At 40.2% G+C, this 15,753-nt stretch overlaps 1 protein-coding gene across 1 annotated transcript in view; it reads right to left on the reverse strand.

The window, feature by feature from the left end:
• Nucleotides 1-5,195: 5,195 nt before the first annotated feature.
• Nucleotides 5,196-15,753, reverse strand: part of Filip1 (filamin A interacting protein 1) — a 172,943-nt gene continuing 162,385 nt past the window's right edge. Inside the window, exon 7 of the mRNA XM_013116041.3 lies at nt 5,196-9,105. Within this exon, the coding sequence (XP_012971495.1) occupies nt 9,065-9,105 (41 nt within the window). The 3' untranslated portion in view covers nt 5,196-9,064. The remainder of the gene's footprint in view (nt 9,106-15,753) is intronic.

A 15,753-nucleotide genomic window follows, 5' to 3' on the forward strand; every position in this document is an offset into this window, starting at 1 on the left:
AATCCATCTGAGCTGAAAAAGTACTTGTAAAAATTAATCTTTTCTTAGCCAGGTGATGGTGGCACACGCCAATTTGAGGCCAGCCTGGTCTAGAGAGAGAGTTCCAGGACAGTCAGAGCTACACAGAGAGACCCTGCATGGAAAAAAGTTTTTTTTGTAGTTGGTCATAATGATGTGCACTCATAATCCCAGCACTTGAGAGGTGGAGGCAAGAGAATCAGGCTGGCACTGATCCTGCCTCAAAAATAAGGACAAAAACAAACAAACAAACAAACAAACCTTTTCCTGATTTTTATGTAGTGTGTTTACTGAACTCTTAGACTTAGATGTTTAAGAACCCTTTTGTTCTCACACTAAGAGGCTGTCTGATTGGCCTGGTCACTGCTGTAGCAGGCTCTTGCATAACCAGTCAGCAATCAGAAATACTAGTTAAACAAGATATTTTTATTGTGAGTCATTTAAAGGAAGGACAATGATGCCAAATTTCAGAAATTCGAGTAGATGGCGTATGAACTTAAATAAGGTTTCATTTCTCCCTCTAAGTGAAAGACTATCCAGTGAGACCACAGAATTCACAACTTCAATCGCTTACGATCAGTTGATTACATTCCCAACAGGTTATCATCAATTATAGATAAAAGCTTATCTTAAAATAGAGTGCCATTTCTAGGTTGACAGCCAGCTGACATCTGTTACAGCCATAACAGAAATTAATTATTTAAAGGGGAGTGGGATAAGAAAAGGAAAGAGGCTTAGCTTATTCCATGAAAACCACAGAGGTAGAAAAATACCTTTAAAAATATTCTCTCATTTGGGAAGACCGCTTTTAGGCTTAACTTACTTTTTTTTCCATTTTGACAAGTTTTAAATTGTTAGATGTCCTAGCAGTGGGAGGTACATTTCTTTTATTTTTCGAAGCACCTATGAAGTTACTGCTTTAAGTAACTCCAACTCCTGTCTGAGCTCAAGGGGATAAACCTACCTCCCACCCTGGAAGGGTGTGTCTGCTTACACCTGTCTTGATAGATATAAAGTCAAGGACAGACACTTTATATATAAAAAGATAGATAGATAGATAGATAGATAGATAGATAGATAGATATAAAGTCTGACCAAAGACAGAGACTGTTTATTCATTTCTAAAGGCCCAACACTTGGCAAAAGGCCTGGGACATAAAACATACTCAGTAAATCTAGAGCTTACCTGGCAACTCTCAGTGGATTCACATTTCAGTGGAAGAGATTACTTGCCAACAAACAACGTTGAGCTCTTTGTTCTGTGAGTCTACAAAGGGTTGTAAGAGGCCCCCTTTATGATGTCAAACACTAAGCTGTAGGGAAGGAAGTCCTCATTCAAGAGACTAAAGGAGCCTTATGCTATATGCTTTGTTAATACTCCGTATTACACTGGGTGAGCATGTTGTTCTCAAGCAAGTGTTTGTAGATGTCTCCAGTCTCTGAATGTGGGTGAGATACCTGTTTTGTTAACTGGTGGTTTGAGTGAGAACGACGCGCATGGGCTCACTCCTGTTTGGTCACCAGGAAGTGAACTGCTGGGAAAGATTAGAAGGTGTGGCCGTTCTGAGTAACTGGCTTTGGAGGAGGTATGCTTCTGAGAATGGGCTTTTAAAATCCCACAGCAGGCCCAGTCTCTCTGTGGATCCAGATATAGCTCTTGGCTACGTCTCCAGCACCTTGCCCGCCTGTGTGCTGCTGTGTAAATGCCTTCTTTTTTTTATAGAAGAGTGACCTTGGTCATGGTGTCTCTTCATAGCAATAGAACAGTAACTAAGACATTAACTTCTACAATTCATTTGTCCCACTCTGCTGGAACCAGTGTTCCGTGTGGAAACCAATGCCTAGCTTCTTTGAAAATGACGTGAAGCCTTTAATCCCAGCACTCAGGAGGCAGAGGCAGGCGGATCTCTGTGAGTTGGAGACCAGCCTGGACTACCAAGTGAGTTCCAGCACAGCCTCCAAAGCCACAGAGAAACCCTGTCAAGAAAAACCAAAAAAAAAAAAAAAAAAAAAAAATGGCGTGAAAACAAATGAGCCCATTTCCCTTGTCAAAGCAACGCAGACTATCTGGTAGCCCGTTGTGGACCCCTGGTCCTTACAAGCAGCACATCCTCCTTTAGAATCAGTAACTCTGGATCTAGAACTTTCCAAGGGCACAGAAGTTTCTGGGAGGGAAGTACTGGCGACCAGTACCTCAGTGAAGAAGACACAGATCATGTGAAGTACTCACCCTCGAAGAACAGTGTTGAGGGTTAGAAGCACATCACTGGGTGCCATAAAACATAAACTGGAATTGACTGTGGCTTCCTGCGGCAAATGTGAAAGAACTAAGCGTAAAGATTAGCAGGGGAGGTAAAGGAGACAGAGGGGGTAGAGAGGAGGGTAGAGAGTGAATGTGGCTGTGATCAGGAGAGAAGATCCGGAACTTGAGGGAAGGGTAGACAAGGCCTCATTCCAGCAGGGATTGCCACTTAAAAACACTTATCTAAAGAGTTTGGTGTGGCTCAGTGGTAGAGCACATGGTAAACATGTAAGAGACCCAGGTTCAATCTCTAACACATAAAAACAAATGCATCCGGTGTCATGTGTAAGCACCAGATGCTAATCAGTTGGGCTGCTGGAGCTTGGTGTCCAGTTTCTTGAATTCGCTGTGGTTAATATGCAAGGCATAGATTTGTTCAATACCAGCTACCATGGCGTCAATCTGTAATGGTTCCCAAAGTCCAGTTTATTGATGGCTTGATCCCAGTTTATGGTGTCACTGGGATGGGGATAGTAAAATCATAAAAGGTGGAGCCTAGGGAGGTTTTTAGCAATGAGGGTGTCTTAGGAGTGCCGTTGCTCTGACAAAACACCACGACCAAGGAAGCACTTAGCTGGGGGCTTGCTTACAGTTTCGGAGGGTAAGTCCATGGTCATCAGGCAGCAGACATGGCTCAGAACAGTAGCTGAGAGCTCACATCAGAACTTCAAGCTGCAGACAGAGCAAGAGACTGGGCCTGGTGTGCTCTTTTGTAACCTCAAAGCCCATCACCGGTGACATACCTCCCCCAAGGCCACACCTCCTCTAACCAGACCATGCCTCTGAAAGATCCTTCTTAGCCGTCCACCATCTGGGAACCAAGCATTCAAGCACATGAGCCTATGGAGGCCATTCTTACTCAGTCCACAGCAGGGGACACGCACTTGAAGGGAAATACAGAGATTTTGTTCCCTTCCGAGTGTTTGTTTGCTTCCAGGCTGCTGCGAAGTGACTAGGCCTCTTCTACAGCAGACTCTCACTGTATGCAACGGGCACGCCCCAGGAACTGACTTCTGAGATTGAGCCAGTGTAAACTCTGACCTTATCAGTGGACTTTGTGGGCATTTTATTACAGAAGCAAGAAACTGGCACACCATTCAGTATAAGGGAGATTCTAAAAATTAGGGTCCTGAAGGGAAGAAAAAAGTTTTATTCTCCTTAGAGATTATTACTCTAAAAGAAATACCGTGGCTGCCAGGAAAACCAAGGAATAAGTGATTGACTTTAAAGAGAAGGGGTCTGAGTCTGGAGATCTGGCTCAGCGATTAAGAGCACTGACTGCTCTTCTGGAGGACCTGCATTCAGCTCCTACCACCCACATGGCAGCTCACAACTGTCTGTAACTCCCATGCCTGGGACCTGAAACCCATGGCATAGCACTAATGCACATAAAAAAAGAGAGAGAGAGAAGAGAGGAGAACAAATCATCTGTGAAATCCAGTTTCTAGGTTCCTGTTCTTTCCCAGTGGATTAGGTTACTGTACCTGGAACTAGAAGTTGCCTTGGCTAAGTTTTCGTTCCCAAAGTAGACAATGTACCCTGTTGCCAAAGAAGCCTGGGATGAAGGGGCTGTTCTGTTTTCCATCTACATGGTTATTAACCTGGAGCTCTGAGGTTAACAAATTCATTTCAATGTGGTTGAGACCCTGGGACATTTTCTCTTGTAAAATCCAAGTTACGAATGAGTTTTTCAGCCAGTGTTCTGAAACCACAGTGCACCCAGGCTTCTCTTCTTCATTCTCTCGATTGCCCACGACCACCCCTGGTAAGTAGGGTAGACTGGCATCTGCAACTTGTATGCAAGAAACATTTTGTCTTAAATATCCTTCCTGTCTGCTCCTTTAAAAGGTTCTTTTTACATTTATTTAGTGTGTGTGTGTATGTGTGTGTGTGTGTGTGTGTGTGCGCGCGCGCGCGCACGCGCGCGTGCGTGCGTATCTGTTTATGTATGTATGGGAGCACTTGTCCCACAGTGTACATTTGAAGATCAGAGAACAAGTTCAACCATGTGTGGGTCTGAGGGATTGAATTCAGACTGTCAGGCTTGGCAGCAATATCCTTTTTTATCTTGCTGGCCCTTTGTTTCTTTGATAGGTACATCTCTAACTAGTAAGCAAGAAAAACTCATTCGTTTATTCCAAGTAAGGACAACAGTAAGCTAGGAATGAATGGCTTTGGTTTTGGGCCACCATTTCTGGCACCAAGCTGACAAGGGGTTGGGCAATAACCCACTTCACTGCCATCCCTCTTTACAGAAACTATTTCTCAAACTGCCATTGCCCCAGCACGCCTGTCAGCAGAGCTCGGGTGTGTATATGCTACTGAGGTTTCTGCCTTTAGAGTAACAGTAGAAAGCAGTAGAATAGTACATTAACACTGATGACACTACATTTAGTATGGTAAAGGAGCAAGAGGACCCTCTTAGCCAGTTCCCTGTCTTAGAAACCTTAGTTTTTATTTTACTAAAGAATCTAGAACAGTGTAACTGGGAAGAACATCCTTCGTTCTGACAGTCCTGCTCTGCTACATCTACACAGCTGTAGTGAAATACACTAAGAGAGTATGAAATGTGGAGCTAAAATAACTATTTTAAAGCAAATGATTTTGAGTAAAAGGAAGTTCTAGAGCAGGAGAAATGGCTTAGTGGTTAGGAGCACTTGCTGCTCTTGCAGAGAACCCAGGTTTGGTGCCCAGCACCCATGCCAGGTGGTTCAAAACTACCAATAACTCCAGTTCCACCCAGGGAACTGAATGCCCTCTTCTGGCCTCCTCAGTTACTGCATGCACATGATGATTACATATATATACACATACATATATATACACACATCCATATGTGGGCACATACACATGAACATACACATAAAATAGTAAGTGAATTATTAAGTTGTACATTTATTTTAAATTGTTTTAATTTTATGAATATTCTTATGTAAAAAGAATATTGCACAATGCTTTCATATTTCACTGTTATCTTTTCATACTCTGGTGAGATTTCCATAAATGTATTTGATTTCAAAGTAATACAGAAAGTGCCTAATTGTAATTTAAATCACCTATGAAGAACTGAAAACAGGATATTACTTCCATATAAAAGACAAGTACATAAAATCCTATTACTTCAGTGTGAAATAATAAACTTATGTACTTAGAGGACGATAGGGAAATAGAATGTATTTCTAAAAATCTTCCAAAATATACTCTTGCTTTTGAAAACTCTGTTAAAACTTGAAGAATTCTAAGACTGATCACATTATACATTTATTATATTGGAGAAACAAATACCTTATTTTTTAATTAGATTAAAAATTCAAATTTGCACTTGTAAAGTAACAAAGTACATTCAATGATAAGGTGAAATTCCCCCAAATAATGTGAGCCAAAAACAAAAAAAGCAAAAAATGTCTGAATCACACCATGGCGACCATAAACATACCTATCCAAAATTTGTGAAACTTATATTTTCCATAAACAATTATTATGTAGTTGTGAAATGAATACTGAAAATTTAAGAAACAAATACTAATGGTTAGAAAACTTCTAATTTTTGTAAGTTTATTACAGTAACTTTTATTCTTTTTCCTCTTTGCCTTCTAATTGGCCTTTTTAGCATTGGTTTAGCAGAGGTAAGAGGATGTAAGCCTCAGGTACCAACTATGATTTTAAGTTTCAGTTTGTACTTCTGAAACAATTCACAAACACACTCAGTTTCCACTATGTTTTTTCTGTATTTCCAGAAAAGTTCAACCATGGCATTGGATAAAAACCTCACATGCCTAACACAGCGTTTACTCTTGCTTTGCCTTTGACTTTTACAAGCTCTACATTCTTTCAGTAGCATCTGTGTTGCTGTTAGTGCTTAAACTAGATAACCCACATCATGATTTCTCGGTGATTGTCTTAAGACTCAACAAATTTATATTTTATATACATTCTGGGCACCACCATCCTGTGCATATACTCTATCCTCTATCTTCATCAAGCTCAATACTTTATGAACTCTTAAAAAACTGCAGACAATATCATGGTAACCAAATTAAATACACAGAAATAGTTACCAAGAGGAAAGGCATAGCCAGCATTGTGGCTTACCCTGGTAATCCTAACACTCAGGTGACTGAGGCAGAAGGATCACAAGTTCAAGCCTATCCTCAGCTACATAATGTGTTTGAGGACAGCCTGGGCTAAATAGTGAAACCCTGTCTCAAAAAACAAGTGTAAAGGCTGGTTATTGTATTGCATACCCTAATTCCCAGCACTCAGGAAACAGAGAGGCAGGATTTCTGTGAGGTCTACATAGCAAGTTCCAGGCCAACAGGACTACATAGGGAGACCCTGTCTTCAAAACAAAACAAAAACAAATCAAGCATAAAATAAATTGACTAGGTCAGTTGTGCCTTGAACTAAAAATACTGATTGCACTTTGGGAAACATCCAAATTATCCCATCAAAAATTAACCTCCTTCAAATTGATGAAGACATATTTACAGTACAAGAAAGTGAAGTTATGTGATGTGATTCAGGTTAGTGCCGGGATTGCTTGTGAAAGCAACTTTTACAACTAGACAAGGTTGCTAAGATGTGATTGTGATCCTGTTAATATTCTCTTGTTTGTTTTTTTCAAATTTAATGTGTTCATTTTACTGTCACTCATGTTTAATCAAAGATATTCAAGGTATGGTAGACAGAAAAATCTCATCATCTACCCAGATGACTGCTTGCAACATGATCTTCACTGTCTTTGCAAATACCAAAATTCCTTACAACTCTGGTGGGAAAGAAACCCATCAGATTCAAATACATCTTAGTAATGTTTTAGTTGAAAGCAAATAATTAAGCTTCAGGCAATTGTGTCACCTAAAAATTTTACCTCCCTGTCAATATAAAAATACTAAATATACTGGACAGTGGTGGCACACACCTTTAATCCTAGTACTCAGGGGGCAGAGGCAGGTAGATCTCTGAGTTTGAGTCCAGCCCAATATACAGAGTGAGTTCCAGAATAGCCAGAGATATACAGAGAAACCTTATCTCAAAAAACACAACAAAACAAGCAGAAACCCTAAATAAAATAAAAACTGTTTTATGATCGAAAATGTCATTTCTCTTTAACATTTTAAGAAAACAAAACTTAACACTTTTAGTAATCTTCACACGCACATACTCAAGGCTTCTGTGTCGTAATTAAAATGACACAATGCTATGGGAGACCTCGACAGTCCTTCAAGCTCAGGGAAGCCTAACATAACTTTGACTTTTTAAAAAGCAAGAATTATTTTTAGAAGATAGTTATTTTATTTACAGTATGAATTGACTATGATTTGTCAGCTCCACAGATTACATGAAAGCCTTCTAGGTTACACGAGGGAGGAGATTTAGCACTGTGTGTTCCTATCCCAGAGACTCTGTGGCTGGCCTGGGCACAGCTTGTTGACTATAGTGGTGAGTATACAGTAGTTAACTCTGGTGATCTTGCTTACGTCCTAACATTCAGAAGAAGTGTTGGCTCTTCATTCACACTACAGTAGCATGACAAGTGACTTCTGCAGTTAGAAATTCGAATGTCAACTCTTAATTTATCTGTAAAGTTATTTTAAAGATCTTATTGGAAATAGTCCCACCCCCCCACATCGACAGTATTTTTTTAAACTAGAGTTTCAAGTAGACTTCACACTTTCACATAAACCTAAATTCAACAGCAGCTCTGACACTGAGATGTGAGTAATACAGTTTGGGCTTTTAATTCTTCAAAAATATATCCTTAGCTGGGTATGATGGCATATGTCTTTAGTCCCAGCACTTGTAAGAGGCGCAGACAGACAGATAGATCCCCTTGAGTTCAAGACCAGCCTGGCCTACACAGCTACTTTTATGTCATCTAGGGATACATAGTAAGAACTTGTACCAAGAAGAATAGCAGGAGGAGGAGGTGGCGGTGGAAAAGGCAATCAAAATCAAAGGGAAGTGGCTATGTACATTTGGGTCTCCCTATTTTAAAAAAAGTTGACATTTTCTAGATTAGTTTTTATTTGCAAGCTTTCATGGGATTGGAGTAATATGTGGGAAACTCCCTGACATCACAGTCACTATTAAATTGTCTACACATAAATAATGCAGATAGAAATAAAATTGAACTGCCAGTCAAAGCTGTTTGTTTCCGATACAGAACACCAGCAGGAAACACGGACTGGTTTTAAGTACTTAAACTCCTAAGTCAGCACACCGATTTCAGTGTTGAACCACTATCAGAACCATAGCATCATATGAGTAATAAAACCCCAGGAATCTACTGTTTCTAGGTTTTGCCTCTTAAAGTTGCCCAAGGAAATAGAGTGTTGTACTTTGTTTTCCTTAAAAATAACAAATTAATAAAAATGATACGTTAATCTTTTGAATACACAATATCAATACTTTGAAGAACTGACAGTGTAGTATACAGATATATGTGCCACTGACTATGAGAAAAGAAACAGTTTAGGGAAAGAAATCACATTACAAAATGTATTATAAAAATAAGTTATACAGCATGTGCCCACAGACCTGAAAGCTTTGCAAAGAGAAGAAAACTTTCTTTGGCACAAAGATTCAATAGCTTTTACTACATATGTTCATATCATCCACAATGTGGTTTTTAACTGTTAAATTGTATCCTCAAAAAAAATCACTGGAAGTCATAAGGTGTTTCCAGTCAACATCAGTAGCATGGAGGACCTTAGTGATGACTGAGGGCTGTGCTTGGCAATCTCATCGGGAGCTCATTCGCAACTGGTGAATGATGATGCTTTCTATAAAGAGAAGAAAGATACAGCATTTTCAATTAAACTCGAGTCAGGAGTTGATGTGAAGACCAGTACCACACCATCTCAACAAAAGACTGTAAATGTTAACAAAATAAAAACACGCACATGAGGTTAGTACCAACAGCTCTGCAGACTTTGCTATTTGGGATAACTTCTTTATATTTACATGTGCCTTTTACTTCCAAAATAAATAAAGCCTTTTAGAAACCATGTCTAATACTCTAATAATATTAGGTTGATCTTATTCAATGAGAGAACTGAACATATGGTAATTTCTATATACAAGTCTCATAATGGGAAAATACTTTTCCTACAACTGTTCCCCCAGGTGAACACTCCCTGTTGTGAACAGTGCCCACACACCTTTAACTTCTTTTTTCAATGCATGTGTTCATTTTTTTTATTTTAATGAGGACATAATCCCTTCATATACCAAAGAAGTCAGGAAACAGTTTGCCCTCTGACTACTGCTTCTGCATAACTGGCTAATGCTTTTCTATCTAAATGTGATCTCTTTGGCTAATTACATTACTTACTCGTGTGAGTGTGTGTTGTGCAGGTGTGCATGCTCTGAAGCACCTCTGTGAAACTCAGAGGACAATCATTGGGACTTGGCTACCTCCCTTCACTTTGTAGGTTCCAGGATGTAAACCCAGGTTGTCAGGCTTGCAACCTCCCTCCTCACTGAGCCACCTCACTGGCCCCATAAACTCATGTTTTTTAAACAAAGCTTTACATTAATTTAGTGTGTGTAGGTGGGTGTGCATGTGGAGGTCAGCTGATAACTTGTGGCCATTGATTCTCTCCTTAGCGCTATGTGTGTGGACCCAGGGATGAAACTTAAGTTTGGCAACATATGCCTTTACCCACTGAGCCATCCCACCTGCCCACAATTCAGTCTTAAATTTCAAAACTGCATCCGTAATTAAAGCAGCCCAGCCACACTACAAACATTAAATATCACATTGTTTGATTGGTTTTCCTTTTAATATTAGCCTTTATGCCCTCATAAACTTGTAGCATCACATTTTTTCATTCAGTCATTTTGAATCTAGGTAGTGAAGGTGGTACACTGTAGTGTGCATGGAGCTAGCTAGCTTGGTGAGAAGACACAGTTCTGTAGTCCCTGACATTGCACAAAGCAGAAGAAAGAAAAGCAAGACAATTGCTCCACCTCAAACCTTTACCTCGCTGTCAACCTGTGGCTATGATGTAAGTGCAGAAACTTACATCAGGGCTTTCCAGTAACATGAAGAGCAGCTGTGGTGTTGCTCAACTGTAGCGTGCTTGCCTAGCATGTGAAAGGTTCTGAGCTCCTTTCTCAACTACCTACCCAGCCCCCCACCAAGAAAGAAATGCATTTCCACCTATTGTTTCACTTTAATTATAAATGCACACAATTGTAACATTAGTTTACTTGGGTAGTTAATAGTTAAGTAAACATTAACTAAATTGCATTACATCATAAACCTATAGGTTTGAGCTAACTGCGAGATGGATGATCCTCTGCAGAACAAGCTTTTGAATTTTGGTTTCATGAACTACCCCATGGAAGCCACTAGGTGGAGATATTTCCACTCCCTTTCTCAGCCTTTTGGCTAGCATTTGGGTTTAAACAAAGTTTAAATGAAGAACATAAATGTCTTATACTTAAGACATCTGAAGGCTTTGCACAGTTCCCATGGCTAAGCACTGAGCTGAACTCAAGAAAGCCAGTAACAGAGAGGGAGGACTGATGACCAAAGGGATTAAGACTGGGCTGGTTTAACCCCCAGAAACAGCTGACCTGACAAGGGTTAGCTCTTGAATCCCAGATTGATGGCTGGGAATCCAGCATGGGACTGATCAAGACCCCCCTGAATCTGGGTGTCAGTGAGGAGGCCTAGGTAATCTATTGAGCCTTGGGCAGTAGATCAGTATTTATCCCAGGTATACAAATGGACTTTGGACTCCCATCCAACAATGTGAGATGCACTCTCACCCTGAACTCTTGGGGGAGGGTCTAGGCCCTGCCCTGGATGAAATGACAGACTATGGACACCGCCATGGAGGGCCTCACCCTCCCTGGGGAAATGAGGGGATAATGGGGGGGATTGGGGGGAGGGCAAGGGAGGGGGGGGGAGGGAAAGGGAGAGGGACCTGGAACTGACTTGTGAAGCAACCTTGTTTCTAATCTAAATTTAAACTTAAAAATAAATAATAAAAAATATACGTACAAAAATATTTTTCTCTAGACCTAAAACATGTTTGAAAACTCTAAAAATGGATCAATCTTCATGCCAAGAAAATAAAAGCACTAAGATACTATGTAGAAATCATCATCTAAGATTAAAATACTATTTCCTACACAATACTTTAAAAAAACTACATAGTATCCATTAAGGAATCTTCAAGAGACCTATATTGAAAATCCCCCTTCCAATGTAAACATCTCCCCATATCTTTCCTTAAAGGAGCACAGAAACAAATGTCAGAGAGGAAGCCAGAATCATTCTTAGTGTGGCTGTAACTCAGAATCCTTGTTCTCATCCAGGATAAACAATAAAGGTTCCAGAAATCCCTGTAAGGTCTCCTGCATGGCGACTTTGACACCTTTCTGTATGTGCAAGACTCTTCATTCTCATAGTTGCCTTCTCTTAATTCTATCATTGTACAATCCACACAACAATGACTTTAGAATTCATATTTGGTGAAGGGTTGGCTGAGGGCTTACACAGAAGACACAATATCATGTTCTCACTATTTGGCTTCATTAGCAAACTGCAACCGATTTGTAAATGTGTATGTTTACAATAGACTGTCAGAAATACTTGATATTCCCAAACAACCGGTTGTTATTTATAAATTTTGCCTTCATAATGAAAGATGGCTAATATCTGTAATTGCTTATGATCTGTTTCCCCCACATCTGAAATGAACTCAAATAAGAATCATCCATCTGACACCTGAACTTGTGAGAAATAAATTTTGTACAGCGTAAGGTTTTGAAGCTGATCATTAGTTTTGTTTTGTTTTGTTTTTTAATTGTTGAGAGGCCAGAAAGATTGCTCAGTGAAGATAACTCAAGTTTAATGGCTTGAGTTTGATCCCCAGGACCCACATAGGAGAGAGAATGGACTCTTTAAGTTGTTCTCTGACCAAGTTATATGTTCTGTCACACACACACACACACACACACACACACACACACACACACACACACAGAGAGAGAGAGAGAGAGAGAGAGAGACAGAGACAGAGACAGAGAGACAGAGAGACAGAGGAGAAAGAGAGGTGAGCAGAGTAATAAAATCATAAATCTTGTTAAATTTTTGTTGTTAATGATGGTAACAAACTTGTCAAATATTTTTGCACTTCTTAAAATCTTTCATAGTATCCCAGAAAAGGGCCCAAGTACCAGTCCCCTGGGGTCTCTAAGGAGAGGCTATTACAACCAGGAACAATTGTGTAACAATTTCCTCTTTCTGTAATTACACCTTTCTGACACTTGTAATTTACAAGTATTTAATAAATAGTAAAGACCAATAAAATAGTTAATTACCACTTATTGACAAGCTCAAAATAACAAAAACTACTTGTCAACATAATTTTCTTTTTTTTTTAATTGAAAGAAAAAAATCTTAAAATTGTGACCATCATATACATAGGGAGGGCACTAGATTTTTTATATACTTTGGACAACAATTTGGCAAAATCTAAACATTTTCCATTTCTTTCGCTTGTTATCATGCTGTTTTCTCCTTAAGGAACTTTGGGCAAGATAGCAAACACATTTGCTAATTTGACGTTGTTGTGAGATGGTACTAATCCATTATTTTGTTATACTAGCTGTTAGATAAGTTTTCGGTGAAACAAATTAAATGTTATCAATTCATAACTTTGCTTGATTTCTGACCTTACTAAGCACCCATCCTTCTATGAGTGGTATCACAGAACTTTTAGCCAACCAGATGACTTGGATTTCAAAGCCACCATGACTGGGGTGGGATTTGGGGAGAATTTCATGGAGCATTCCCTTGAGAGCTGAAGTGGGATGTAACAGCAAGTTGGAATTCTCCTTCTTCCTGGGAGAGTGCTTTGGCTACAAAGTTGGAAAGATGTCCTCCCTCACAAGGCATTACCTCCTTCCCATGCAATGTGTGTATTTTTACTCTGCCAAAATATCTACAAAGAACTCTTTAAGCTCTGCAAATTCAACCCTCTAGTAAATTCAACCAAACTAGTCTAATAGCTAAACTCTAAGTTCACACAGCAAAGACAAACCATGGTGGCATCTCACCTTGTGACAGGGCTTTGCATCTAGGGAGGAGAATGGCTTTGATCATAGAAAATTCTACATCAACTTAAAGAGAACATTTCCTCATGACTGTTGCCCATCTGGCTGCCCTACAGCTGCCTCCCTGTCCCATGCTCCCCTCCCTAGCAGGGACTCTGTGGAGAAACTACACCAGCTTACTTCTTCTCTTTGCAAACTTCCAAACCTCAGCTTCAAGCTCGCCGCGCACCAGGTAACTTACCCACCTGCATCCTATATGCCATTTAGAAGGGAGTACCTAGACATTGTTTTTGTGCATTTCCAAGTTCCATAAACTACATTGGGATACAATCCTATTATCACATTCAAAAATCCTGATAAAACATCTGTTTTAAATAGGAAGTTCAATAAACTTCCTCTGTTGGCTTACGTTTGTACTCCTTTTGGATTGAGCTCAGCTAATTAAAAATACTTCCGATAATCAGTTCTGTCATTTGTTCCAGAAAACTTTTGAACCAGATGATATAATCTCTCTTGGGGTTTCATAATCATCAAACCCTCTCTTTGATTCCTTCCAGAAACAGTTCTTCCTCCACCATCAGCCCAAATAAGCCCACCATCTCTCAAAGTTATAGGAATTACCAATAATTATCACTAATAACTTGTTTTTCAGGCAAGCTGATTCTTAGCTCTAGCATAGAATGTTATTCCCAGAACAAGCAAATTTGAACTCAAATGCAACATTATCTATAAATAAGAGCTAAATGATGGGAAATACATAAAATTGAGCCCATGATGCCCAGGTTCTATTTTTTCAGGCACATAGGCTAAATGTTTGAATCTTTAAATTTAGAACTGTTAGGGTAGGGGTGCTGGAGAGACGGCTCAGTGGTTAAGAGTGATTACAACTTTTGTAGAAGTACCCACCTGGTGGCTCTTAACCACCTGTTACTTTAGTTCTAAGGAGTCTGATGTCTTCTTCTAACCTCTGCAGGCTCCTGCATGCACATGGTACACATGTGTACAATTCCCAAATAAATTCAGGATTTGGGACTGGGAAGACAGCTCAGTGCATGAAGTCAATGTGGACCTAAGTTTGGTCCTGCTTAGAGTCCCACACTAGAGAAGCAGAGACAGGTGACTAGATCTTGGGTGTTCGTTGACTAGTCACTCTAGCCTCATCAGTGAGCACCAGGTTCCAATGAGACAAAAACCAAGTGTGTGTGTGTGGGGGGGGGGCTCGACATGGCTCTGCAGTACTGGCTGCCCTTCCAGAGGACCTGGGTTCATTTCCTAGCAACCACATTGTGGTTCATAACCATGTGTAATTTCAGTTCCAGGGGGTCCTCATTGGCCTCCATGGTATGTACACGGAGCACAGTCACAGACAGAACACCCATACACACAACATGAATTGTTTTAGTTAAATTATAAAGACCATTTTCACTTTTAGCTGTAAGGGCTGAATCAGCCCCTCCTACCTCTGTGACTCTGCAGCTATGTCCATCATATATTCAGAACACAACAAAATGAAGAGAGCCCAAACAAGAAAATAATCATTAGTTTTCAGAGGCCTAAAGCAGGCTCTAGCAAGTGGCTTGCTACGTACAGTGATGTAATCATATTATGACTTCAGAAGGATTCCAGAATCTTCCTAGCTAAACGCTATGGTACATGGTAACAAGCTATGGTAAGGTGATTTGCCAAGGGACACAGCATTTTGGTGACAAAAAAAAGGGTGTTACCCCAATCCCTTGGTTTTTAGCCTTCTCAGTATCTTGTCCACTGTTCATCAATGCCCTCTTTCTGGAGTCTCAGTGCTATTTATCCTAAATCTGAACCCTGCTTGAGGGTGGCAATTTTTGGTTTATAAAATGAGGAGTGTCCTCCATGAAGCGGAAGAGCATACCCACCCTCTGAGGTATCCGTCCTTTGGGGAAGTCAAGAATCAAGAAAGGGAAAAGACATTCATAAATCTCTTTTTGTTTCCCATAAAGGCATGTGAATTTCCTCCAACTCCACCAATCCCCCCCACCTCACCCCGCCAGTGATGGTCTCACAGGTGTGCATCATGAGCAAAGGAAAGAAAGGAGACACTTTATTAGACCCACTTCTTGTCACTTCAGGGGCTTGCTTCATTTCTCTACCAACAGTGCCAAGTCTTACAGTGAAGGGCAAGCCTTGTAAGTCCTAAAATAGACCCTGAGAGTACAGTTCATCTTTCTAGAGACAGTGTTTGTGTAAGAGACTTAGAACAGGGAGGAAGGAAACTACCACCAGAAAATAGAAGGGAGGCCAATACAGGAAGGAGAAACAAGTTGAGCAATCCCTTGAGCCCAGAGTGTAGTGTGACTCCGAACAAGGGAAAGGTGCTCAGA

This window comes from Mesocricetus auratus, unplaced genomic scaffold (assembly GCF_017639785.1).
Source record: "Mesocricetus auratus isolate SY011 unplaced genomic scaffold, BCM_Maur_2.0 Super-Scaffold_100691, whole genome shotgun sequence".
NCBI classification, from domain to species: domain Eukaryota; kingdom Metazoa; phylum Chordata; class Mammalia; order Rodentia; family Cricetidae; genus Mesocricetus; species Mesocricetus auratus.